Genomic DNA, 26,750 nt, shown 5'->3' on the forward strand with positions numbered 1-26,750 from the left:
TTTTCTTCTCCTTTATTCTAGCCGATGAAACTCTTGCCTACATCCTTACTTGGTTGATAGTTGGGAGTTTTTGTGTGGCTGTTGCTTCATTTACTATCATCATCGTCACTGTCGACCTCATCATTCTCATGCCAGCCACTGTGAGTTGGATTGCTAATATTTTTCCATTGTTATTGTGCTATTTTGTGTCATCGAGAGTCTATCACTGGGCTTATATCGTTGCTGTCACCTTCATCCTCTCCTTTATCTTCGTTCATCTGTCATGGTAGAAGAGGAAGATACGGTTTTGTCGTTCTTCTCAGTTACAGGGATGTCAGTGCTGAGTTGAAGCATTGACACTCTTCTTTATTTGGTTTGAGATCTCGGTGCATAGTAGCTATCATTACACTTTGATAGAGGTAATATACTGATTCTTCCTCCTACTCCTTCAATTCCAATAGTGACGTGAATCCTTCCTTTTCCCTTTCACTGGCTGAGGTTGATGCTCTATTCTTCAATGGTTCTATCATAAGACTTGTAGGAAGATTTAGGTGTTGTTTTAGCTAATATTAGACACTCTCTTTTCTTATTAAGTGAAGCTGAAACTGTGGTGAAGAAACTAAATGTGAAAATTATTAATTTTGCTTAGATATTAGCCATATAATTTAATTAATCGTAAAGGTTCTTATAATGCTTGTAAGAATTATTGAAAGAGGAAATTGGTGGACCTAGGATTATTAAATTTTACAATAATAAAGCCTAGAGAAATTATAAATATGCATAGTGGCAAGAGAATTATTAGCATATGTGTTAGATTAATTTTGGAGCACCATTAGAATAAGCAAGAAGTTATGGGAGTTGGACTATAAGATTCTAAAAACTCAGATATTATAGTTGATCCTACACCTCTAACTGGCCAGTAAGGGCCCTTCTTATTTTTTGGATAAAGGAAGTACATGGTGATGACTCTTTTTGATAAAATCTTATATTATATTTTATAAATTATAAATTAGTGCTTCACATACATCATAGTTGGATTTTAATTGTATTTTGTTATTGTGAAAATTTTTGAAATGGAGCTAGTTTTCTTGCTGATTTGATTAGTGGTGCTCCACCTGATCCATTTCTACAAGCTACATGAGAAGAACGGTTATGATGAACTGCCTATGAGAAAAACTGACATTGAGAGCATTTTTGAATCACAAGGAAAGATAAAACGCAGGAGCCAGTGGCTTACTATTACTATCAAATTCTAATCCCATTAATAGTGGAGAGGAGCCACGACAATCTGTCGTCGAGCTACCCCCATTATCAAACCATTATCAAGTGCGAGGAGTGAACGAAAGTGGACAGGGTTTTTTTTTTTGTTTTTCTAGGGACAATTTCCTGTTTGAAACATGGATGGACGTGATTTAAAAATCAAGACCAAATAAATTTTTGTGAGACAAATTACTAAAATGTTTTTAATAGAAATGAAGAAAAAGAATGTAAATTACTATTTAACATGACTTATTACATTTTTCACATTATTTGCTAAATCCAAAATACATTTTTCAAGTTAGTAAGTTAACATGGCATGTTAAATTATTACTTGTGGCATCAAGTAATATAATAGATTTTATAAATTAAATTAATAATTTAAAAGGCATAGCGTATTTAACGCAACTTAAATAATTAACAAGCAAAATAATAAATTTATCAAGTAAAATAAGAGAATTAATAAGCAATGTGATGTTTTTAACAAGCATAAGTTAAGATAATGATTCAACAGGTTTCAGATTTAAGTGGGACCTAACAAATTCACAAATAATATTATAGATTTAGCAACTAATATAAAAAATTTAACAAATCATGTTACATATTTAATAAATCATATTTATTTCTATTAAGGTCATTTTAATTATTTGCCTTACAAAATTATTTTTATTTAAATTCCAACAGTCTCTAGTGTATTTTCATATTTATTTGATCCTGATTTTTTATTAAATCATATCCATGGTGCTGGTATAAAATTCTCCCTTCCATTAAGGGCATGAGATTACAAATGAGACGAAACTCGACCTCCTACAACTTACATGTCACAAGCTTGCAAGATTATTTGCGCACTTATCTTATTTGATTAGCAGACTTTAGTTTTTAGTAGAAGAACCCTATTCCCTTATCCCTCAAACTATTCCCGTCCCTAAAGAAAAGAACACGCTCCCCGATTGTAATCCCCAAAAAAAAAAAATAAAAAAAAGAACACGCTACTCACACGTGATGTATGAATTATGATGCACCCAAATGCTAAAGTGGTTACAGAGTTTGAAAGGTTTAAGTGGGGTCCAGTCACGCATATTTGTCATGCGGCCATCTGGAAAGTATTGAAGCTAAAACAGCCGCCTGCACTCCAAGAATTTGATTCTTTCGTAATTGCATTCGCTTCTTAACTGTGTCACAGCGAAGAATCAGACTCTGGATAAGAATAGAAAACAGAGGACCTCAGCTAGAGAAAAGGAGAAATCATGAAGGATATATTCTCAGCCACATCTAAAGGGTATGCAGCCAGAAATACAAGTCGGAAAACAAGCTATAAATACCTCCAAGGAAGGAAAGTACCAGAGTAAACTCAGATGATGAAGAGGAAAGTGAAATCGTGAAATCATGAACAGAAATTCAAACAATTTCTCACCTTTACCTGGTGCTCGGCGATTTGGCGTTGCAAGAGCCTTTGATAACCATGGTGGCTACCATGAGACGCCTGCATTTTACCCATCTCTTTCTATCCAACCTACTCCTGTAAGTATATTCTCATCCAAAAACTGAGGTATTTAGCATAACGTAAACGGAAGATTTTTTTTTTTTTTTTTTGAGGATGATAAAATATTATCTGGCTTATATTACCAGGATGACAGGATTTCAGGGGCGCAAGATCCCCCGAGGTTGATGGATGACAGAACACATTCTGGACTCAACGGCACATCCAGGTAACCACTAATTCACCATTTCCCAAACTAGTAAACTCGTTTTGAAAGCTGGTGTCCGAATATTTATGTCCATGATTACCATTTTATATGGAAGCACTTGCGCTTGGAAAAGTTCTCTGCGAATTCTGTATTTTGCCTTGTTCCATAACCTCTTATTTTTCCTGTCAGAACAGGAGTTAGCTATTTAGGGATAAAGTAATACCCTGGCTGATTTGCCCATTTTGGGACTCTTCGCAGTTTTCCAACACAACCACATCGCAGACAACCAAATAACGGACTCAATGGCAGCATAAGAAGGGGGCTGAACCCCATGATCGGAGAGATTGTGCCGCAGTCACCACCAAGAGCAGTAGAAAATCCCAGATCAGCAGTTTTGAGCAATCTTAAGAAAGAAATATACCAGCCCCCAAAGATTTTACCAAAGAGAGTAAGTTTATGTTATAAAGACAGTGTCGTGAATGCTTTAAAAGAGAGAGAGAGGGAAAAGCATGAACGTCGCAAGAGGTGTGCGATTTGCCTGGAAGATTTTGAACCCCGAGAGGAGGTGATGCTTACACCATGCAAACATGTGTTTCATGAGGACTGTATAGTCCCATGGGTACGGAGCAAAGGTCAGTGCCCGGTTTGTAGGTTTGTGATTTGTGAGGAGACAAGGGATCACCCGTCGTCCTTCAACGACAATATGGCTATGATGAGACCCAGTTACCTACTAATTGCAGGTGAGCTTCTATCAATTTTTAGAGCCACGGGAGAAGCTCTCGAAATGGGCAATGGAACACGGTAAAATGAAGCATATTGAAGACCCAGTGATCAGTAATCTGTCAGATCTGTGTTAATTTCTTGCCTTTCTTTGTAGCCTAGGCTTTGCGAGGGAGCCAATAACACTATAGATTCCGAACAGTAAGTCAGTATGGTAGTGGAGATTCTTGTTTTACATTCTTTCTCGCAGAGAATAATGTATCTTACATACGCTCCTAGAGTAGATTCCGACAACGTTGCTAATCAATAGTTTCCACATTTTCTTCATTTTCTGTATAATTTGAAAATCCCTTTAAACATCTCTCTGCTCATCTGGAACTAAACATTGATGGAACAAGAAAATAATGGACGTTTCAAAAATTATATAATATATTATCAGACGAAGAGAGAAGAATTAAGGAAATTCTATGGAAAAAAAATCTGCCTACGTCCCCCTGTAAAACGCTTCATCTTGCAAATTACATTCCACAGTGAGGAAAAGTAAAGATCACCTAACCCAAGAAAACCTCATGCAAGAGGAATCCCCGCTTTGTTCTAAGCAGAATCAGATTCTTCAGCTAAAGATTCTAGCATGCTAATGACTTCAATCGTATCATCCAAATAATACTTAGCTTTGCTCGGTTTTTGTCCAACTGTGCAAGCGAATACGGAACAATTGGCCGAAAGAATATTTCTAGAGACGGCACTACTAATTATTTCGAACATATCTTCATCTGATCTGTCATCACCAACGCATAGTACAAAGTCAGCCCGTTTCCCTTGTACAGCCATTGATGAAAAGATCTTTTCTGCAACTAAGCCCTTGCTCACATCCTGCAAATCAAAGACAGATACCTCAGATGATCCTTCCAAGCAGGGGTGCCAGTAGGATTTCAATGTTAAATTGAAAACTTCAACAACCAGGTTGCTCCAGAAAACACTTTTTACTAGCCGCAGTTTAATGGAAAAGCCCACGATCAGAATTTTCTTTTATCATAACTTGTTTGTAGATTAAACTAGAATGATAATTACATAAAATTTAGTTTTTCCTCAATTCCTAAGTTTGCAAGAACACATTCTGTCATATCTAACCATTTATTTAGATTAGATTGATGATTTTAGCCAGATCATAAAACTTTTAAACACAGCCATTTAGATGATTGTAAAACAACAGGAAATAAATTATCCTAAAGCTTTAAAACTCCAGAGCCTGACAGTGCTTAAATGATACGTGAAATTTCAAAGGAATTTAAGGGGTAATAAACTCTACTATTATGAGATGGAAGCTATCAACCCAAAGAAATCGATGTATAGCAAAGTATGTTAAATAACAGTCTAATCATAATCCGATGAAGCAAGGCTTGATACTTATGCCTCCAGCATATTGCATGCAATAAGAGGTTAAAATCCATCCAGAACAGTTTTGTCCATCTCTAAACGGAACTTAAAGCTATTTCATCTATCTTTTCACATATCTATGCAGAGATTTTAGCAAATACTGAATTGAATCTCTTAGCTAAATACCTGAGGCTTTACTTCCACAATGAACTGACCACTCTTCACAGCAACAGGCTCATTGGCCAAAACACTTTCAAGATGATCTAACATTTCCTTGGCCTGAGAAGATCCAAAACCAAGGTCAGCATCCCGGTATTGCCATACCAAAGCACTTTCCTTTTTTTCAATGCCAGAACCATCAGTTGCCTCTGTATATAGTTTCATTACAGGTTCAGCAATCTGCATCCAGCCAAAATCAGAGCTCTTTCCACAAATTTCCCATTCTTCACTCTGAGACCACCTGAAAAGATGTTCAAATTTGTCTTTAGAAGGACACAATATGAGTAGAGATTATGGAACAGAACTAAAATAAGGAACAATGAACAAGATGCAGCGTGAGAAAGTACATGTTAGCAAAGTGTAAGAAGAGGAAGATGAAAATGCCCAACTTCTAGGAGCCTTTGAGTACATAACTATATTAGGAAATTACTGCGCATCAAATTTCAGCTATAAAAGTCCATGACAGAACATACTATTCAAAAACTACCAATTTTTGCCACTGCACCGTGATTGTAGACAAGATATATCTATGACAAATGAGTTGCCTCAAATCATCATAACTACGTCATATTGTATATTATTTTAAAAATTCACCTCGAAGGATGGCTAAATAAAAACATTTGCATAGGACAAAGGCAAATTTTATTCAAATTAGATTACATCAAATTGTATCCTATCAGACTGAACATGAAAAGCACATTTGACGCCCCATACAATTCTCATTAAATTTAGTGCATTAGAAGGAAATTATTGTGAATTATGAAGAAAAAACATATTCCATGCAAAAATGAAACAAATATCCCAAATCTCCAGTATAACTTTAATAAATAATCTGAGGAAAATTAATGCAAGGCAAAACCAAGAAAGGATAACACTTTAAGTATAAGCCAAAGAATATACAAGCTTCGGCTGAAGCGTCCATAACCCTAAGTGCGGCTGAGGATGCACAGAGAGAGAGAGAGAGAGAGAGAAAGCACACCTCAAGAAGTATCCATGTTCCGCAGCAATTCCAAGTTTTTTGCAGGGAGTAAACCAGTTACTTAAGCTATCCCTCCCCCTCCCACTAACAATGAAAACTACATTTTTGGAGTCTGCACTGAGTGTGTTCAAAATAGAGATGACCTCTGGACTTGGACTCTTATTAATAGAGTTCTGTGGCATAACAGTGCCATCATAGTCCAACAAAATGGCCCTACTCTCTGCACTCTTGTAAGCTGAAACCATAGCATCAATTGAGAGCTTTCTAAAATTAGGATCAAGGGCCACAACTCTGAATCCAAAGCTAAGACCTATTCCCCAACATCTTTTCCTCAGAAGGTCCAAGCAAGCCCTCTCCATATCATGCAAGAAACTACGAGACCAATAAGCCACATCATGAGTGATAACATACCGATGATGCTTTTCATGCCGCAACTGCTTCTCTCCATCAGCCATTGAGATGGCCTCATTCATTGCCTCCGCAGTTGCTTCAACATTCCACGGATTCACACGGATAGCCCCGCTAAGTGATGGAGAACACCCAATAAATTCTGATATCACTAGCATGCTCTTTGAGCCATTGGAATTAGTGCATGATTCAAAACCAGACATTTCCTGTCTACAAGCAATATATTCATAAGGAGTTAGGTTCATCCCATCTCTTACAGCTGTGACAACAACACATTCGGCAATGCTATAATAAGCAGCTTTTTCTGCAACTGAAACCGGTCTATCTATAAAGACAATAGGTTCATAACCAGGACGCCCAAATATCCTGTTGATCCTGCTGCAGCTTTCTTGGATTTCATCCCGTATGCCCTCTAGATGTATCCCATTACCCCTGGCAGGACTTACTATCTGGACCAAAACAGCCCTGCCTTGCCACTTAGGATGTTGACTGAGCATCTGCTCCATAGCCAAAATCTTCAAATCAATACCTTTAAAAATGTCCATATCATCAACCCCAAGCAAGACCGTTTTCCCTTCAAATTGCTGTTTCAGCTCCTTTATTTTAGACTTTTCATCTGCCATTCTCATGACTATTTTAATACGACCCATGTGAACCCCAACAGGCATAATCTTAATACTTATCGTCCTTCCATAATATTCCAATCCTAAATACCCCCTCTTTGACTGATACTCCAGCCCCAACATGCGGCTGCAACAGGACAAAAAATGACGAGCATAGTCAAAGGTGTGGAAACCAATGATATCAGAATTTAGTAAAGCTTTAAGTATCTCTTCCCTGACAGGAAGAGTCCTATATATTTCTGAAGATGGAAACGGGCTATGCAGAAAAAATCCCATTTTCACCCTGTTAAAGCGCCTTCTTATAAAAGTTGGCAGCACCATCAAATGATAATCATGAATCCAAATATAATCATCCTCTGGGTTTATTACCTCAACTACCTTCTGAAAAAATATCTTATTTGCCATCACATAGGCTTCCCACAGAGAGCGATCAAACCGGTGGTTTTTATCAGTTGAAAAAGGTAACATGTAATGAAACAATGGCCATAACTGCCTTTTGCAGAAACCATCATAAAATTTAGTCAAAACATCAGGGGGCAGAAAAGTAGGGACACAATTGAATTTATCCAATAAATACTGTGACACATCATCTTGTTCAGCTGGATCAACGTCAACCCCCAATGACCCAACATAAAGAACTTCCATATCTTCATGAAACCCGTCTTTAAGCTGTAGAAGCAACGAATCTTCATTCCAACTGAAACTCCACCCCTTATTGTCCTGCTTGTGTTTTGCTTTCAAAGGAAGCCGGTTAGCTACAATGATGATCCTATCTGTAGAAACAGTTGATGGATTATCAGAAGAAACACTATGTGCCTGATCATCATCAAGTTCTGAAATTATCCCAGGGACACTCATAACTCTTGGCAGCCGCTTTCTTTCTTTAAACTCCCTACCCATTGCTGGGAAATTCCCTGAAGCCAAATCCAAAAGATTTGCATACGATCTTGACATCATCTTTACGCTCTTCTAAAAATTACTCCTACAAAACTAATCTGCTCTGCACATTAAAAAGAAAAAGAAAAAGAGAAAGAGAAAGAGAGAGAAAAGGCCATTAATCTGGAAGAGATAATATCACCACATTCATAAGCTACTTATGAATACTCAATATCACCATAGTAGAACAAAATTGACTGAGAATTACTCAAGCACAGTAATTGTTTTTGTCATTTTCTTCTACGAGGTAGGGACGACAGGGCAAGCAGAACAGAAAACAATTGTCATTTTACCACAATGCTGAGACATATATGGTAACCAATAGTATAGGTTTACTGTATTTGAAAGCCCCAAATCCCTTTGTCCACCCCACATGTGAAACCTAACGATAGTATGAATAATGGCAATTCTGAAGCATAGAAACCAACCTCTTTACAAAAGCATTATACAAACGAAAGTCTTGTGATCCTAACGATAGTATGAATAATGGCAATTCTGAAGCCATTATTGCAGGAACGATGATACAAAATATATGTATATACTGTTTCTTTCCAACCAACATCATGTTCACAGAATTGAGGCACTGAAATACCAACCCCAATATCAAAGGGGCACGAAAATTGAGCCAATCTCAAAACCTAGTATTGCGGAAAAGAAATCGGGATTAGGCAAGAACGATATTGGCAATTGACACTGACCTTAACGATTGAAGCAACGGCAAAGCAATCCTTATTGATAGAGTAGCAAGTTGTAGCCGAATTTATGGAAAATTACAAATTACAAATAACCAGAAAATTCTAGGGTTTCCTTATGTACAAGATCTTCCCTTTCCAGCTTCTGCTTCCTCAAAATAATACGGCGTGAAATGTGAAATAGGAAAGCACTGTTAATATTCAGATAATTTTACAGATAACCATTAATATTTTGAGTGATTAATTGAGAATAAAAAAGTTAATCGCTCAACCGCGAACCTTATCTCCAGTTTCGTACAGTACCGACTTTACAGTAACGGTCCTAATTACGTGACCGCCAACAACCAATGGCAGCTAAATGCTGCACATGTTTGTTCACGTGGCATGGCAGTGTTGTCATTAAGATGAATGATAAGGGTAAAATGGTCTGCAAGAGGCATGGAGACTGAAGAGGGAGCAACAAAATGGGAGGCAGAGGCTAATCAGTACTTTTGTTTATAAGAAAAAATGGATAAGGTCCCCCGCCAACTTTACTGCCAGCTGGCACCACCCGAGGGGATTTACCACGTGCCCCACACGCCCCTGCTGAAATTCTGACACGCACAAAATTGGTGCGTTGTCTTCGACCCCACAATGCAGACATGACAAGCGTCCATACGATGTCAAGAGTTCCAAAACAAAAAACAAAGACAGAAGGCACTGCAGAAGCATTAGATTACCGGCGCGAAATTTTCATACTTGATGCGAACTTACGTCTGCAATGTCATTCCGCCTGAGGTTGAGGATTCAAACCTCATTGATATATGTGTGCGTGAATTTTCAATTACCAAGTGCAGATCTGCTCTAATTTTTCTGGATCAAGCAGAAGTGTTGTATACAACATTCCAGCACATATTTTTATATTTTTATTCCAATGTGAAGGTTTCTAAAGTATAGAAATGTTTTTTGGTCAATAAATCCTCTTTTTTGTTGGCTACAAGAGTTGAATCTAACAGAAATAATTAATCTCTTATGATGTGACTCATCAAGATTTCAATTCTTACTAAGAGAAGTGTCCGACATTTGTATTTAAACATATCTTTCAAATAAGATTAAGATTATTTTTAATAAAAAATGCATGTAAGCAATTAAAAAAATTTCTCTTCTGTTGCATGGAGATCCCAGATTACAATGACGAATTCGAAATTTATCTTTACAATAAATACACGGTGCTTTTTGAGTGAGAAAGGGGGAGGAATTGATGTGAGCTCTTTTCACAAACGCAGGAGCTAGTTCACCCATTTATCTCACTATCGGTGTATGGGCTGATACATGCTTTTTGAAAAACAAAATTAAAATCGCCCCCCACCCCCCTAAAAATGTAGTAACCGCTAACGACGTATAACTCTAAATTATTCAGATAATGTACCCAACTTTAATTATTTACTATTTGTTTTAGATTTATGGTTATATGATCCAATTTATCAAGGGTAGACTATACTCCAACAAAATGGAACAATTTATTAATGAGAGTTTAGTCTAACGGAATGAGTTAGTTTCTCACAATATAGTAAGCTGAGTTTTGAATTTTCACTAAAAGAAATATCCACATTTAGTATCTAGCTGTGGCTCGAATATAATTACCTACAATAAAAAGACACTTATGAGCAATAAAAAAAATGAAACAAGTTAAACACACTCACTCACTCCTTTCTCTTAGGGAAGAAAAAGTACATGTCCCATATTCTATTGTATGCTCATCTAATCCCATTTATAAGGTAGAAAGAGACTATCAATTTTAAAATTCTATTTATAAGGCACTTTAATATTTTATATGTTCATATTTATTTTTGTGCCCTTATTAAATGCTAGAAAAAAATTATTAAGAATAATTATTTTTATCTTTATTGAAGATAGAAGTAAAAATTTATTAAATTTTAAGACAGAGTTAATGATATTTAAATTTTTTTTGGTTCCGATGAAATATATTAAAAGTGATTTATAAATAGAATCAAAAAATATGAGTAAAATATTAAATTAATGGACTATTGATTGTGCACATATTTTTATTCCGCTCGCTCATTCATTATGTCAAGTTTTTAATTTGAAATTAAAATTTTCTTTTTCATCGCGTAAAAACATTGAGTTTGTCTATGCTATTTAATTGATATAGAAAACAAAACTCCTCATCATATAACATTGAAATATTGAAAGATGATATATTTTTACATTGATATAATAGCCAAAACAAAGAAGTGAAAAAAACAGGGAGAAGAAATCAAGCAACGGTGGGTTTCTAATGTGACTTCATGAGCAATTGGATATGAGGCATCTATGGCAATGCCACACAAACCTTCTTAAATATCAATGCCTAGCTTCATTCTTACGAACCCATCCTCAACCCATGAAGTGTCCCAAGAGTTCTTTACTAGCTAATATTTAGTACCATCATCAGCTACACCACAACCAACTATAATAATAGTACGGTCAAGTTCAGTTCCACAATCTCTTGCAAAAATTCTACTTCCATAAAATCAAAAAGTTGACCCACTAACTTCAATACTAATAATCATATGTAGTGGTAACCCAACGTTGATCTTAGGGTGGATAGATGCCCTCCTCAAATTTTCTAAACATCGTGTATGTGGTATTGATACACGCATCATTGCCCCTCCTCATCCCATAATTCCACACCCACTACATAAGCCCAGTTAAAACTTGAGAGATTTAAGAAAGCAATAGAGACAGAGAATATGACAATGGTATTTGAAGAACATGAAGTGGAGATGGCATTTGAAGAAACATAGACCATTCTTATTGTCAAATCAATTGGTGGAATAGTAAAACACTGGTGTTTGGTGACAATCTTTAGTTCATATACATCATTTTAATGCTAGTTTTATGCTAGTTTAGTATGATTGGTCTAACTGGGGGGAGAGATGGGCATTTTTTTTTTATTTAAAAGACCCTATACCTTATTTAGCTCTGTTTTCAAAACAGCAGACAAAGGTGAAAATTTGAAAAGGAACTAACATATATAGCCATGGAAACAAAGAGGATGTTTCCAAGAAATCTTGTAAGTGTTGTAGAAATAAAGAGGATGTATTTTCTTCGTTATTGTAGAGAAATGCAATTTGGGGGATGGCAACAATGGTGCTCAAAGGTAAGTGGGAATTAGAAAAGGAAAATAAAAAACTAATAAAAAAATATTATAACAAAATAAAAGCATTTTTATATTTTTTTTAGCAGATGTTGGATTGTGATCGGATACTGATATTGTGTGGTGTAGTAGAGATCGAAAAGAAGTAGCAAATGCTGTGGCGAAAGAAGAAGCATTGAAGGGGGGAGGGATTTTGTTGGTTTCTGCCTTTTTGTTCATCTGATTGGCTTTTGCATGTAATTGCCCAGGATTGTCATACAGTGTGCAATATTGAGTAATTTTTGAGCTTTGTTTCATAAAAAAAAAACAATCATTTATTTTTTATGCACATATGTTTAAAATATATTTTTAAATTTATGATCCTATTTATTATTTTTATACATTCATATTATTTTTCACGTCAAGGCATGTTTTTGAATTAGGTTTATGAATTTTGAGCAGAATAATGAAATTACTTTTGGAGAATTATCAATAACAGAAGTAACAAATTTTTATCTGACAACTAAAATTTTTTAAATAATAAATTAGGATAAATTTAATACAATTATTTTTCTATCCAGCCTAATTATTAATTTTATATAATTTTTCTGATAAAAAATCATATAATTATATGAAATAATTTTTATTATTTTTATAAAAAAATAGGCCCCCACCGGCTGAGGGTCCTACATCTGCCATTGACCATGGGTTGGTTAGCTACAGCATCCGAAAGTGCTTCCTCGTTGTTACTAGGCACTTGCTGGACATTACATGAGAAGTCCAAAATGCGAGTATGGACATCAAAGATAGAACATACGTTGACGCCCGTCGCTAAATTCATCAATGATGTTGACCGGTTCTTGCGATCGAAGATGCTTGGGATGCGACGTGCAACAAGTGAAGGTGACGAAGGAGTGATAAAGGAGGGAAAGTAACAAAAATACTCCCTCGAAATTAAGAAATTAATAAACCTATATATATAGCTTTGTTTATAGAACTCTAATCTCCTATTAAAATATACTATCTTTAAAAACAGTATGATATTTTTTTTGCATCATCAAATATAAACTAAATTTTAAAATAATTACTCTTAAACAATTTAATTAATCCTAATTAAATCAAAGATAATTCAAATAAAGTAAACAAATGTATACAACAGCATTAAATAATCCATATTCTATTAGCCATTAGGATGCCTCTCCAAGGCAATAACATACTAACATGGATTGGTTTATATAACTTTTTGACATCTTCTCAATTGTATATTTAGACTATGATATGATAAACCTCTATGTTTTCATATTAAATATTTAAGTATATCAGTACTGGTAAGAAGAAGTGGAAGAATTATTCATGCTGATAACTCTATAATTTCAGATGATTTTTTATAATTATGTATTAATTAATAGTTTAATACTGTAAGTAATCTAATTATCTCACGTGATCAGCTTAATCCGTACGAAAAGAGCCGTTGCATTATTATAAATACATTTTCCCATAAAAATAGACTGACAGAAAAGGGATAAAATGCCCTATAAGTTAAGATGCCATGACAAAGGAATTAAAGATAATTATATCATATCCAATGTAGACTCCCAATCATAAAATTACAAGAATCCTTTTTTCATTTCAGGGAATTAGTAGTTGGAGAATTGGTAGTCATAGGATCGGTACATCGATGTGGGTACAATTCTTTTTATGGGCTTGTAAATTGAATTGGTGTAAATGAAGTTCGGTAGGGAAAGTAGAAGTCTAACTAGAATCTCTCTATTACTTTGAAAAGAGAATCATTGGTTTGACCGACAAACTATGTGGGAGAAAATTGTGTGGTTTACGACACATCAGAAAGAAGGATCAGAGTGCTTCGGATAAAAGGCAGGTCGAGTTAAATTAAATCCGAGTGGCGGTACTTAACCACTGGCCCAAATACTATCTAAATAGGAATGAGACGAATGAGGTAAGACATCATCTTCTGGAACAGACTCTGGTTCGAAAGATTGAGCTTCTTTCATAGCTAATGGAAACTCGGGATCCCAACCCGCGGGATGGTGTTAATTGAGTTACTGGACGTCTTCAAACCATTATATATTTTTTACATATGAATTAATAATACAATAGAATAAAAATGTAATATTACAATTTTGCAGGTTATGAAAACATTGCAATAGTAAATTTCTCCCCAGACAATATTCTAAACAAGCACATGGGGTCGTTAACTCATTATTGTAATCTGCAATGGAGACCCGTGATTCAAAAATTTGTGTTTATTGTGATTTTAGGGTCAGAATGAAGAGTATATAATTTACTACTTGCTTTTGGTCAGCGCATTTGCCAAAGTGCCGTCCCCCCCTGGTTTGAAAATAAAAAAGGAAAAATTGCACTATAGGCATAAAACAGCAAAAATTTCACTTTGGAGATTAAATATTAAATATCTTTTTTTAATTATTATTTGTTTATATAAATAATAAAGTTAATTTATTTTTTCTGTTCTTGAAATATTCCAAGAATTATTACTATATCAATCCTATATACTTTTGAGAGTGATCAAATATGTATATTAGAGTAAAGCAAATAATAAAAACAAAAAGCATAATGTGTAAATGTATACAATCTGAAGCAATTAACAAAAAATCATAATTTTTTAGATCAACTTATTGAAAACTTTTTTATAAATGATATTATAATTTTTACATGTGGAGAACTCATTTACACCGAAAAGCTATATTTTAATACCATCCCTACTTCAAACATAAAAAACAACAATGTATAATTGAATGTAGGAAAAAACAAGATTAGACATGTACAAATTAATATGACATGAGCTCCGATCTTGGCTTTTATTAATAGTCAAAGGTCAACATATCGAGAACCTGCCTCCTTCTCTTAATAAATGATAACTTTTTGCTAATTTATTGATTAATATGTAATAAATTATTGTTATTATTATTATTAACAAAATAATATTGACACTATTCAAAGACGTTAATTTGGTATCCTCTATTCACGGTAGGGATCTCCTTCACAAATATTGATCATAAATGACTACTATTCTCTTCAGTTCACAATACAAACATTTTCTCTAATTAATTTTGGTCCAAAAGACAAGTAATTTATTATTTGTGAAAAAAAAATTTATACTCCCTCTATTTAAAAATGTAAAGTATTTTTAAATGAATCTCATTCTTAATAAAGTAGTTACTTGTTTTTAAATTAACACTATTTTTTCATACTTAATCCTATTTACTAGATTGTTTTACTTTAAAATAAATATAAAATAATTTATTTATTAGGGTCACTTTTAAAAAATGGTCACCCCAAATATTTTCATGTGTTATTATAAAATTTTGGGTTCAATTTGGAGCCATCTAAGTAATTTTGAAAGAAAGTAAGACCATTATTTGAGGAAAGAAAAGTGTTTTTAAGTATGAGAAGAGATAATTGATAGTATCTTGTTGAAATGAATGAATTACTTAAGATAAAATTACATTGATGATGTTATATAGTGTGTAGGGTGATTTAAATTAAGAGTTAAAGTGCTATGTGTAAGTAAATATCAAAAATGAAGAAAAGGTAGAATTTATGCTGCATCATATTTGAATTACCTTGCAACATAATTCATTGACACTAGCAATGAGATTTACACCGCAACATAACCTGATTATGCCACGGCATAAGCATAAGTTACTAAAACACACAGCTTCACAAAAAAAATGACATTTTTAGAGTTATGAGCATTTTTGCTTGGTAGTCTTCATCTTTGCTTGTCTGCAGCAGCTCCAAACTACCATGGAAGAGGGAAAAACATTATAGATGAGGTGGAGAAGTTTGAGTTTCATGGGAAATTAGTGATTTTCGTCTCAAATCACTTCAATTAAGATTTTATTCTCCTTTCTTCTTCATTTTGATGTATTTTTAGTTTTGCAATTTCCATGCTTATGTGTGGCTGAATCTCTTAGACCTAGAGGAATTATGAATTTATTGACGGATTAGACTTATCTTTACTTATTAGTTATGCTTAATGTTAATTTTAGTTGCTCAATCTTGTACTTCAATGTATATTTGATACTTGGCCAACATTAAATGTGATTATAGGTGTTGGAATTTTTCCTTGACAAAGGAGAATCTCATGTAGACCATTAAATTGAGTAATATGGGATTAAATTTTACTCCCTCCATTCAAAAATGTAAAGTATTTTTTTAGGAGTTGAATGTTAAAAAATGTAAAATATTTTTAATTTTTTAAGGTGTAATCATTACGTTCTTTTTTAAAGTACCCCAATTGATAATGATTTTATATTTATTGTAGGGTGTTTAATAGAGGCAAATGTGAAAAAATAGGGTAAGTTGAAAAGTAGGTAATTATTTTATTGGAGGTGAGATTTGGTTTAAAAATACCTTATAATTTTGAACGAAAGGAGTATCTAATTTGTAATTAGGATAGACATATACCTAATTGCTCTATGTAATCTCTATGGAGTGTTCTTGGTTTAAGTCGCCTCTTTAGATAATTGTATTATAAATAACATAATTAATTTAAGACAAGGTTGTTAGTGGATTGAAAGGCTCTAATGACTATTAAAACTCTCAATTAACAAAATTAGTTTTGAAATTAATTAATTAGGTTAAATTCAATTTTGATTTTGATTAATTAATCAATTCTACTCAGTTTTGCCTAATGTAAACAAAAATAAAAACTTTATTGCCTAATCACTATTTTGCTTGATTTCTCATGGAATCGACCTTGATGCATTAATATATTATATATTGACCCGTATACTTGTGGTAAAACATGTTGTGCATAAGAAAAAAATGGAATATTACACTTTAAAATATAAAAAAATACCTTAAATTTTTAAATATTTAATTTCTTAAATAATACTTTTCATTTTTGAATGAAGAGAGTGAGACTTCCTTACCTAGTTTTATATAATTAATAAACGTATATCCAATTAAATTATAATAAGTGAATCTTAATGTATTAATAAAATTAATAGTGATAATTTATTATAAAATAAATAATCTATAAAAAATTTACAATACTAATTTAATTGGATAAAATATATTAAATATGTAAAGTTAAGTACACAAGTTTTTCTCTAAAAATTTTTTCATTCTACTCCTTGTATTTATTAATTAAAATTTTTGTGTATGTGAATTTATGATATTGTTTTTCACTTATCATAAATTGAAAGTAAAGAGTTTTTGGGTATTTATAAAAAAATAATTTTAAATTTATAATTAATTTTAATATGTACAATAAGTGTTTGGATGTTTTTAAAAAATTATAATTTTAAATTCTTAATTAATTTTAATATATATATAATAAGAGTGCTCAAATATTTTTTTACAAAATCATAATTTTGGCCTCTAAAGTTGTATCTATGCTGTCCGAACAAGCGCATAGCATATGGCTTTTGTTATAAATATAAACATTATGTGTGGATGTTCATGCACAAGAAGTTATCCTCATTTTATTGTCTCTATTCTTCCTCCTCCTCCTCCTATTTCTTCTCATTTCTATTGTCTTGATATTTATTCATAACAGCTTTGATTTTTTTATATGTTTATTGACAAAATTACATAAATTATATTATCAATGATCTTAATTTAATTATTAATGAACCTTGTAATAATTAATTTTTTGTATGAGACTTCAACATAATTTTTCCATATTTATTTGATGGGTTAAAAGTTATTCTTATCTTTAAATTATACATGAAAGGTTACAAATATCTTTAAACTCAATTATGAGTAAATTATATCCCTTAACTTTAAAGATTTCTTCCTCATCACCTGCTGTTTTCTCACCATTTGTAGGCCTTATATTATATTTTTTAATATTTTTATTATAAAATATTTGAGTTGAGAGAAAAAAATAACCCTTAACCTGATAAAAATATTAACAAAATAGTGAGATTCAATAATAATTAATGACATTAATTATTTTTAATATTAGAATAATGACAAAATAAATATTTAAAATTAAAAAATAAAATTAATTTATAATTGAGTTTAAAAATATTTTGCATACTACAGACAGGCCTAAGGCCCAAAAGTAAAGCGAAAGCAAGGAAGCCACAAACTAAACAGGTGTACGGACCTGTTGTTTTAGACTGTTGGTTGCGTGTTTTCCTTTCCCACCAACTTTCTCGGCGCCAATTTATTCTGCCGTCTTTATTCTACGGGGCCCTTTCGGAAAGAGGTCTCTTTATTTTTTTTTTTCCTTCACTTCCCTCCACTTTTCCCATCTTTACTACTCATTAATTTTATCATTTAAAAAAATTATTTAATAAAATAATTTAAATAGTGGAAATGGGAGAAGTAGAGGGGATAAAATGGAGAGACCTCTCCCGGCTTTTCCGCCCCTCTATTCCACGATTTTTACCAGCGTCCAACAAAATGCCTCTTTTGTTAGGAGATTAATAGGTAATTTAAATTTTAAATGTTCCAAACAATTTGAATCATGAACTCTTATTTAATACATTATAAATATTAAGTAATTAAAATTAATGCAATTTTACTTTCATAATTAAATTAAAACAAATATTTATTATTTTTTTAAATGAGGTCTAATATACTTTTTTTTAAAGGAGGGTAGGAGAGAAAGGGAGGGTAAAATTTAATAAAATTTACACATTAAACTTTTTTTTTTAAATAAATATTTACTTTAATTTAATGGTAGAGTAAAATTTCACTAATTTTAATCATTTAAGATTTAAAATATATTAAATAAGAGTTTAAAATTTAAATTATTCTATAAATAACGATCCAATTTGTATGTTAATGTTTTACGAGCCTATCATATCATCCTCTCCTTTTTATATTAAAAAAGAAGCATGTCCCTGTCCCTGTCCCTGTCCGTCTACTCCTTGCAATATGAAAAGCGCAACGCAGACACACAGGCTTCTTATGTGTGTGGCCGTCTTAAAAAGACGAGAACAAGTGGCAAAGTTTGTGCGAAGAGAATTTTGTACTTTTTTTCTCCAGAAAATAACATGCTTATTTTTTAAGAATCAGTATAAGCATCGCCTTTAACTTCAATTTCTGTTGGGAGAGATATAGAAATATATCAAATAAAAACTTTAATTACCCACAAGCTAAGCTCTCACTACATGTAAATGCAAAAATTTGACGTGCAAGAGTGGAAGTTTGACATGTAAATAGGATCCACAAAATAATTAATTGTTTATCTGAGACCTATTTGTAATTATCCATTTTTATTTATTCCATGCAAAATTTTAACTAATAGATTCTATCTATTAAAGAATTAATTCTACGTCAATATATTTAATAATTTCTTAATTAATTTAGTGAGGAATAATATTAAACAATTTAGCGGCGGCTTCTGAGGGGCCAATTCTTTTTTTTTTTTTTAGCCAAAAAAAGGGAATCTAGAAGAACAGGAAAGAATATTGGGGTTCCACTTAACACGATACTATGCAATGATAATTGCCAAAAAAGACATACAATGAATGACTAATAACTAAGAGTAAGGAGACTCGCTTGATGATCGGGCTAAAAAACACCAAAGGAGACTCGCTTCAGAATTTCCGTTGCATGAAAAGGTAAGGGTAAGGCGACCAGTATATATTTTTCGGGGTTAAAAAAGCGCCCAACATATAATTATATATTATTATTTTACGATGATGGACTGTTGACAGACTTTGATGACACACACGCATTTCAAGGTTGCTTGGCGCAGAAAAACGATCCCGATTCGCTTCTTCTCTGCTTAGCTGTATCGCAACAGTTTCACTTCCCCCCTCGTTTTTCCCTTCGGCTCCATCCTAGTCTCCTCTGACGCCTGTCTCCTTGCTCTTTAGACAGTGAATCATGCCGATTGACAGCGTTACCTCAAGCCGAATCGTTGCCCGGGGCTCTGTCATCGGAGCCAGATTTATGTCTTCATGGTGGCGGAGCATCGAACCTGCTCCCAAGGATCCGATTCTCGGAGTTACCGAAGCTTTCCTCGCTGATCAGAGTCCTAACAAAGTCAATGTTGGAGTTGTGAGTTCTCTGCCATTTTGCCCTTTCCTTTGCCGGTTAATTTTCTAGTCTGTCTTCTCGTAAATATCGCGAACTAGTGAACAACGGACCAAAATTATTATGAGCCTTCCTTGTTAGACTCTTGATCACCTGGCTTGTTTTTCTAGCTTGAGTATCAGTTTCACGTAGCCAACTTGTTATTGATGATCCGTGCATTTGCTCTGCAACAATCGGCTTTGTGTACTTGATTTAATTCTGTACTTTCATCGAGGTGTGGGATTTTTAATTGAGAAGGATGGAATAGTTGAAATCACAACGATTATGCATAAGCTTCACGTTCCTGATCCATTGGAGCGAAATTTTTATTTTCTTTTTTCTGTCATATTCTTATCTTCATCGTAAAATATTACTATCAATCTTTATTCAATCGTGGAGGAATTTTGAAACTACTATGAAAAGAAGTCACCCCGATGGATATCCTTCGTTAAGCTTTTCCATCCTCCTTCAAATTTTTCCGTTTTGTATTTTACTATATCGTTTAACTTCTGAAATATATCTAACGGTGAGAAAAGGGAAACAGAGACCAAGGAGTTGTTTCTCAGCTACGAGTTTAGTTGGATTAAGTATATCTTCACATTTTTGACAGACTTAGAGTTAGCATAGAGTATGGGGCAGCTTATACATGACAACTTAATAAATAGGTTTCCTTTATTTTGGTCACCTGTGTATTGATTTGATCGTTCTATAACCCGTGCTTTTGCTTTCATGTAATTATGAAGGGTGCCTATCGCGATGACAATGGAAGGCCTGTGGTTCTTGATTGTGTCAGAGAAGCTGAGCGCAGGATAGCTGGAAATGAATACATGTGAGCACAATAATCTATTATCGGATATTTGGTGTATATGTCATTTAAAAAGTTGTTTCCAAGCTGTTTAGTTTGCGTTTGGTACATAGAATAGGTATCTTAGTTTCTCAAGTACACTGAAATCTATTTACAAAAAACTTGAGCATGATACTTTTGCCACTGGAATTATTAACACATTGGCCAAGTTCTAAGTTCTTTTTCCTTGTGATGGGAAAAGTGCGTTTGCGTTTATCCTTTCAAATTTACTATTTGCTGTGGCTCCTGATTCCTGATTCCTTGCCTTAAATTTTTGGGATGATGTAGAGATTACAGAATCATGCATTATTGTTTTTTTATGAATGTTCTTGAAACAATAGTCTTTCTTTGGATTAGATTTTCCAAGTGATAATTCCATTTTGGCCGGCTGATGAAATATAATATGGACATTTCACTTTTTTATGAGGCTTCCTTGTAAATAGATTTATTGTCGCCACTGTCAGCTAGAGCAAGGTGTGGAATGGGTGGGAAATTTTAAAATTTACCACGTCTGGAATTTTATTTAATAATGGTAAAAGCAAAAAAAAAACCTTGTTAGAATGATACTTTCACTATGTCAATTTGATAATATAAAGATTAAAGATACTGGGTGTACTGTTGCCTCTACTAGTATCTTACTATCTTTAAATGATCTTTTACATTCTATTGTTTACTTTCACATGTCATTGTAGTCTGATCTCTTTTCTTCCCTGGCCAGGGAGTATCTTCCTATTGGTGGGAGCATAAAGATGGTAGAAGAATCATTGAAGCTGGCTTATGGAGAGAACTCTGAGTTCGTCAAAAATAAAAGAATAGCTGCAGTGCAGTCTCTGTCTGGGACTGGTGCATGCCGACTTTTTGCGGCATTTCAACAGCGTTTTCATCCTGACTCCCAAATCTATTTGCCAATCCCTACGTGGTCCAAGTGAGTATTTTGGGGCGCATATTTTTGAATATTTCTGTGCCTCTAGGCCTTCAATTTTCTCTGTTCAATTAGGGGGGGGGGGGACTGCTTGCCCGTATCCTCCCTGGATATTTATTTCTAATTTGAGATATTACAGCCACCATAACATTTGGAGGGACGCTGGAGTGCCTATGAAGACATTCCGTTACTATCACCCAGGGACTAGAGGCTTGGATTTTGCAGCGTTGATGGATGAGATAAAGGTCATTTCTTCCCCACTAATTATAGCTTCTTGATTCTCCATAGGTCAAGTCTTTTTATTTTATATGTTCGCTTTTCTGGTACATGACACTCTTCTGGCTTCTTAAAAGTTGGTATTCTGTGCACAGAATGCTCCAAACGGCTCATTCTTTTTGCTTCATGCTTGTGCTCACAATCCAACTGGAGTAGATCCTTCAGAGGAACAATGGAAAGAGATATCTTCCCAATTCAAGGTAAATCATTTACGATATTTATATTTTCTGTATGCAATTTGCGATTTATTTTTTCTGTTTCATTTTTGTTGGTTGTTCATCATTATGCTTGTCTCCAGTTAAAAGGCCATTTCCCCTTCTTTGACATGGCATATCAAGGTTTTGCTAGTGGCAATCCAGAGAAAGATGCAAAGGCTATCAAGATTTTTCTTGATGATGGCCATTTAATAGGACTTGCTCAGTCATACGCCAAAAATATGGGATTGTATGGCCAGCGTGTAGGATGCCTGAGGTAATTTTCTACTCATTTTGTAATTGTGATATCTCTTTATAATATTTCCTTTGGTATGTAATACTTGAATGTTTTTTGCAGCTTGGTTTGCGAAGATGAAAAACAAGCTGTGGCTGTAAAAAGTCAGCTGCAGCTGCTTGCGAGACCGATGTATAGTAATCCGCCTGTTCATGGGGCACGCATAGTTTCAACTGTCCTTGGTGACCCAGAGTTGAAAAAGTTATGGCTCAAAGAAGTTAAGGTGAAATGCCACTGCACTAATCCTGACTGTCCGCCCCCTCATAAACACAACACAACACAACACACACACACACACACACACAAAGAAAGGAACTTTCTGGGAGATGCAATTTGCTCTGTTTGTTTACATTTGAGTGAGAAATGGATGTATAGAGTCGCAATGATCGCTGGACCATGCCACAACAGGTGCTATTTATGCATGTGGAAAGAGGTTACCAGTTGTCTTCATTTTGAGAAGTTAAGGATTCTAACACCTCCAGTTCTGAAATTCAATCACCGATTCCATGTTGATTTGAATATTAAACATTGAAAAGGAGTTCAGAATTCCTGATTTAGATTTTAGAGATGAATGTACTTTTATACTGTTATGCTTGGATCACTCTTAAATACGGGAGAGTTTCCATCAAATAGTTATATACCTTAAAAAAGTCTTAGATAAATGGGGAGTTTGGGGATTTACGTTATTTTTTTGTTCCCTTTTTTTTTTCTTTTTTAAAATATAAGTACTAGGTTGCAATGTTTAACTTTTTCCCTCCATCGACATGCACAAATTTCCAATGTCTAATTTTTTTCTCTGCTGACACACATACCTACAATTGCAATGCTTTAGATTTTCTTCAGTGGCATGGCTAGTCTGATCCACGCCATGAGAAGAACTGTAAAGGTTCAACCAACGTTAGGTAAACTGATGTGGTGAAGAGTTCTTTCTGTAATTTTGAAGAATGTGATTAGCCATATCGTGCAAATAGTTTAAAAATAACATGAAAGCATCTATCTAGAGACCATAAGTCACTAGTATCTTAATCGAAGTATATTGGTATCATTTCGTGGAAGGACATCGGGAATAGAGTGCAATTGACCAATATTTGCTATATAACTTCAGGTAATGGCAGACCGCATAATTGGAATGCGGGCCACCCTACGGGAGTGCTTAGAAAAGCGGGGGTCTCCTTCATCTTGGCAGCACATAACCGATCAGGTTCATCTTTTCTGTGCATGCGCAAATGCTGCGTTCACTACGTTTCCTTCACTGTCTCATTTTAATTGTTGGAGACTTTGAGCTTTCTCACAAGTCGTGTGATATTTCTGCAGATTGGCATGTTTTGCTACACTGGATTGACACCGGAGCAGGTTGACCGTTTGACGAGCGAATTTCACATTTATATGACTCGTAATGGTCGCATAAGGTAAAACGTCTAACAAATCAGTTTTATAATTATTGCCATTTTTCTTCTACTTTCGCGCGCAATTGTCTGATTTTACGTATCATTGCAGTATGGCTGGTCTCAATACGGGCAACGTCGCATACCTGGCCGACGCCATTCACGAGGTCACAAAATCTGCCTAGATTTTTCTGTTACGTATTACATCAAATCAAAATTGTCTTAGGGGCGGTACCCAGTAGGGTTAGCTTTGCCCAGTTGATACCCAATAAATTATGACCCCCTTACCATTCCTCAATTAACCATTAATGGGGAAGATCTTCAGGGTCGTATCCCGCGTATTTAACACACCTTTGTGGTGTCCTATCTCCATTCTTTTACAGTCCTCTCTTCCGTGTTCTTTGGGGGAAAATTAGATTTGGGGGAGGGTTTCGCTTTGTAGGAATATAAAGTTCGTTCAGAGCATTGCTTGAACTTCACTCATCATAATCTCAAAGACTTTTGATTCAATTGCTTTTTATGTTTTTCACTGAAATTAAAGTAGCCTCTTTCCTGATCATTACACCACTACCCTTTTATATTATATATCCTTTGTTTTTGTGTCGTGTTTTTATTTTTTGCAGCGAACTTTTCCAGCCGAAAATGCGAAAAGTGGCGTCTTTCTGGGCCTATACATAAACCGAAAGATGATCAATTGCAGCCAGTATAAAAATGATACTAGAACATGGCTTACAATGGCTTTTTTTACCAACCCTCCGATTACTTTATGATGTGATTGATGTTAATCTCGTTGATTATATGAGATCAACCCCCGGTCACCAGCAATGAGAAATTAAGCTGGATTGGAATTGGGATTTGCAGAAAAGTAAGACTTATATATTTAATTTTATATACTTAATATATTTATATCCAATCAAATCATGATAAGTGAATCTTTGTTTATAAAATTGATAACAAAAATTTATTATATAATAAATAATTTATACAAGATTCACACATTTTGATTTAATTGAAAACAAACTCATTAAGTATATAAAGTTAAAAATATAATTTTTTCCTTTTATAAAGAGTAAAATGTTTATAACTTATTTTAAAAAAAAAATACAAGAAGTTCTTACACTTGGATTATATTTTGTTTTTGGTGCTTAAAGTTTTATTTTATAGTTTCTGGTCTTTTTAGATTAATTTTAATTTGTCTAAAACATTAATCCTTGTAATTTTAAAAATACACATCAGAACCAAGATTTGATAATGACAGTTACTTCCACTGACTCATACTCAACTCTATTAACTCCTTTGTTATCATGGAAAAAATGTTGATATAAAAATAAATTAATGAGGTCAGATTAAAAGTAAAAGATGGGAGAAAAGCTTTTTAAGGTAGATAACATCTTTGTCCAGAAGTCTCGTCACCAACATCTGGGGAGATTTCATTAAAGGAGTAGGAAAGAAAATCAATAGTAGTCGAAATACTTACTTTTGGTGGGAGAATTGGGCACCTCTTGATCAGCCGCTTATCTACTACACTGTTCGACAACATAACAGTTTTAATTACTCAGAATCGATCAGTCACCATGTTCTCCCCAATGGACAGTGGAATATAAACAAATGGGTGCATGTTCTACCAAGATGGGTTATTGAGAAGCTCAAAAAGACCAAACCCCTAGATGGACAAGAGAAGGATCAATTCAGATGGAGAGCTAATAATGATGGGTTATTCAGTGTCAAGGAAGCTTATAAATTCATACAAAATACCAGGCACAGTACTCTGGAACCATTGTGGAAAAAGATATGGAGATGGCCTGTCTCAAAAAGAATCAAATTCTTCTTTTGGCAAGTTACTTATGAGAGATTAATTACCAATTCGCTCAAAGCAAAATACAATCTTATTACAAACAATGAGTGTCCTTTTGAGTATTCCAGTGAGGAATCCATTATACATGTTCTGTGTGACTGAGATTGCCAAAAATGTGTGGCAAAGTATTATCAATCCTAATAATTATACTGCTTTCTTTTCTCCTGATTTGTAGGATTGGCTTAAATGGAATATTGCAAGTAAACCAGGAAAGTCTCGCCATCGCGGATGGCCTTGGATCAGGGTTTTTTGTAACACATGCTGGATCCTTTGGAAAGCCAGATGCTAAAGGCTGTTTGAAGGCACTCTTTGCACTCATCAGAGGTGACACATCAAGGATTGTACCTACTTATGGAAGACTCAAGCAACATCAGCTTTCAGCATGCAATATTTCAAGGATTTTCAGAGGACGCGACCAATTGGTATACTCCTCCGGAAGGTTTTCTCAGCATGGATGTGGATCCTTCCATTAATCAGCTTTCAGCAAGGATATGCTACATGTGGGGGAGTGATCAGAAATCAACACGGGCAGTGGATTCTGGGATTTAGATGAGAATAGGGAGAGTTTCTACCATCCTTGCTGAACTTCTAGCTTTAAAGACTGATTTAGAAGTATGCAAATTACAGAATTTTCAGAAAATTAACCTTTTCTCAGATTCTTTGGATGCAGCAAACATGATTTTTAGAAATTGCTGTGCCAATTCTATCATCAAGAATGTAGTGACTATAACTTGGGAGCTTATTTACAGGGATTGGGAGGTTACTATTAAACAAACCCCCACAGATAACTTGAGATGTGCTGACTACATAGCAAGAACCACTCATGGCGTAGGAATTAATACGAAATTACTTTGGTCTTGTCCTACTGGTTGTCTAGACTTGATGTTGTTTGATATGAGTACCTCTTAATTGCACTCCCCATTTTCAAGCTTTGTCTTGCCTTTATATTCTAAAAAAAAGA

The 26,750-nt window shown here is 34.1% G+C and overlaps 4 protein-coding genes across 8 annotated transcripts; 3 read left to right on the forward strand and 1 right to left on the reverse strand.

Moving 5' to 3' along the window:
* Positions 1 to 2,406: 2,406 nt before the first annotated feature.
* On the forward strand, positions 2,407 to 3,971 carry LOC129315451 (uncharacterized). Of its 2 annotated transcripts, XM_054959128.1 has the most exons (4): positions 2,407 to 2,757; positions 2,866 to 2,945; positions 3,183 to 3,556; positions 3,665 to 3,971. In XM_054959128.1, the coding sequence occupies exons 1-4, from the start codon at positions 2,623 to 2,625 to the stop codon at positions 3,727 to 3,729; spliced, it is 654 nt and encodes a 217-aa protein (XP_054815103.1). In that variant the 5' UTR covers positions 2,407 to 2,622; the 3' UTR covers positions 3,730 to 3,971. The 2 variants fall into 2 exon arrangements, with proteins under 2 accessions (XP_054815103.1, XP_054815102.1); XM_054959127.1 differs by having other exon boundaries at positions 2,415 to 2,757; positions 3,183 to 3,971.
* A 75-nt stretch (positions 3,972 to 4,046) lies between these two features.
* LOC129315450 (probable alpha,alpha-trehalose-phosphate synthase [UDP-forming] 7) lies at positions 4,047 to 9,694 on the reverse strand. 3 transcript variants are annotated; one of them, XM_054959126.1, is made up of 4 exons: positions 8,885 to 9,694; positions 6,220 to 8,232; positions 5,208 to 5,481; positions 4,047 to 4,517 (listed from the first exon to the last, which is right to left on the reverse strand). In XM_054959126.1, the coding sequence occupies exons 2-4, from the start codon at positions 8,205 to 8,207 to the stop codon at positions 4,239 to 4,241; spliced, it is 2,541 nt and encodes an 846-aa protein (XP_054815101.1). In that variant the 5' UTR covers positions 8,208 to 8,232; positions 8,885 to 9,694; the 3' UTR covers positions 4,047 to 4,238. The 3 variants fall into 3 exon arrangements, with proteins under 3 accessions (XP_054815101.1, XP_054815099.1, XP_054815100.1); XM_054959124.1 differs by having other exon boundaries at positions 6,220 to 8,245; positions 8,885 to 9,693; XM_054959125.1 differs by having other exon boundaries at positions 6,220 to 8,250; positions 8,885 to 9,693.
* Positions 9,695 to 19,657: 9,963 nt separating this feature from the next.
* Positions 19,658 to 24,444, forward strand: LOC129315769 (aspartate aminotransferase, mitochondrial). Of its 2 annotated transcripts, XR_008594582.1 has the most exons (11): positions 19,658 to 20,003; positions 20,762 to 20,847; positions 21,581 to 21,787; positions 21,924 to 22,029; positions 22,156 to 22,260; positions 22,359 to 22,531; positions 22,613 to 22,772; positions 23,382 to 23,451; positions 23,655 to 23,750; positions 23,864 to 23,958; positions 24,047 to 24,444. XR_008594582.1 is itself a non-coding variant. In XM_054959806.1 (10 exons), exons 1-10 carry the CDS (start codon positions 19,830 to 19,832, stop codon positions 24,117 to 24,119), a joined length of 1,275 nt encoding a protein of 424 aa, XP_054815781.1. In that variant the 5' UTR covers positions 19,658 to 19,829; the 3' UTR covers positions 24,120 to 24,444. The 2 variants fall into 2 exon arrangements, 1 of the variants encoding a protein (XP_054815781.1); XM_054959806.1 differs by lacking the exon at positions 23,382 to 23,451.
* Positions 24,243 to 26,746, forward strand: LOC129316783 (uncharacterized). Its single transcript, XM_054961156.1, has 3 exons — positions 24,243 to 24,272; positions 25,319 to 25,767; positions 25,965 to 26,746. The coding sequence occupies exons 1-3, from the start codon at positions 24,243 to 24,245 to the stop codon at positions 26,260 to 26,262; spliced, it is 777 nt and encodes a 258-aa protein (XP_054817131.1). The 3' UTR covers positions 26,263 to 26,746.
* The last annotated feature ends 4 nt before the right edge of the window (positions 26,747 to 26,750 follow it).

Source organism: Prosopis cineraria, unplaced genomic scaffold (genome assembly GCF_029017545.1).
Source record: "Prosopis cineraria cultivar Desert tree isolate PC_DT_omini unplaced genomic scaffold, ASM2901754v1 PC7, whole genome shotgun sequence".
NCBI lineage: Eukaryota > Viridiplantae > Streptophyta > Magnoliopsida > Fabales > Fabaceae > Prosopis > Prosopis cineraria.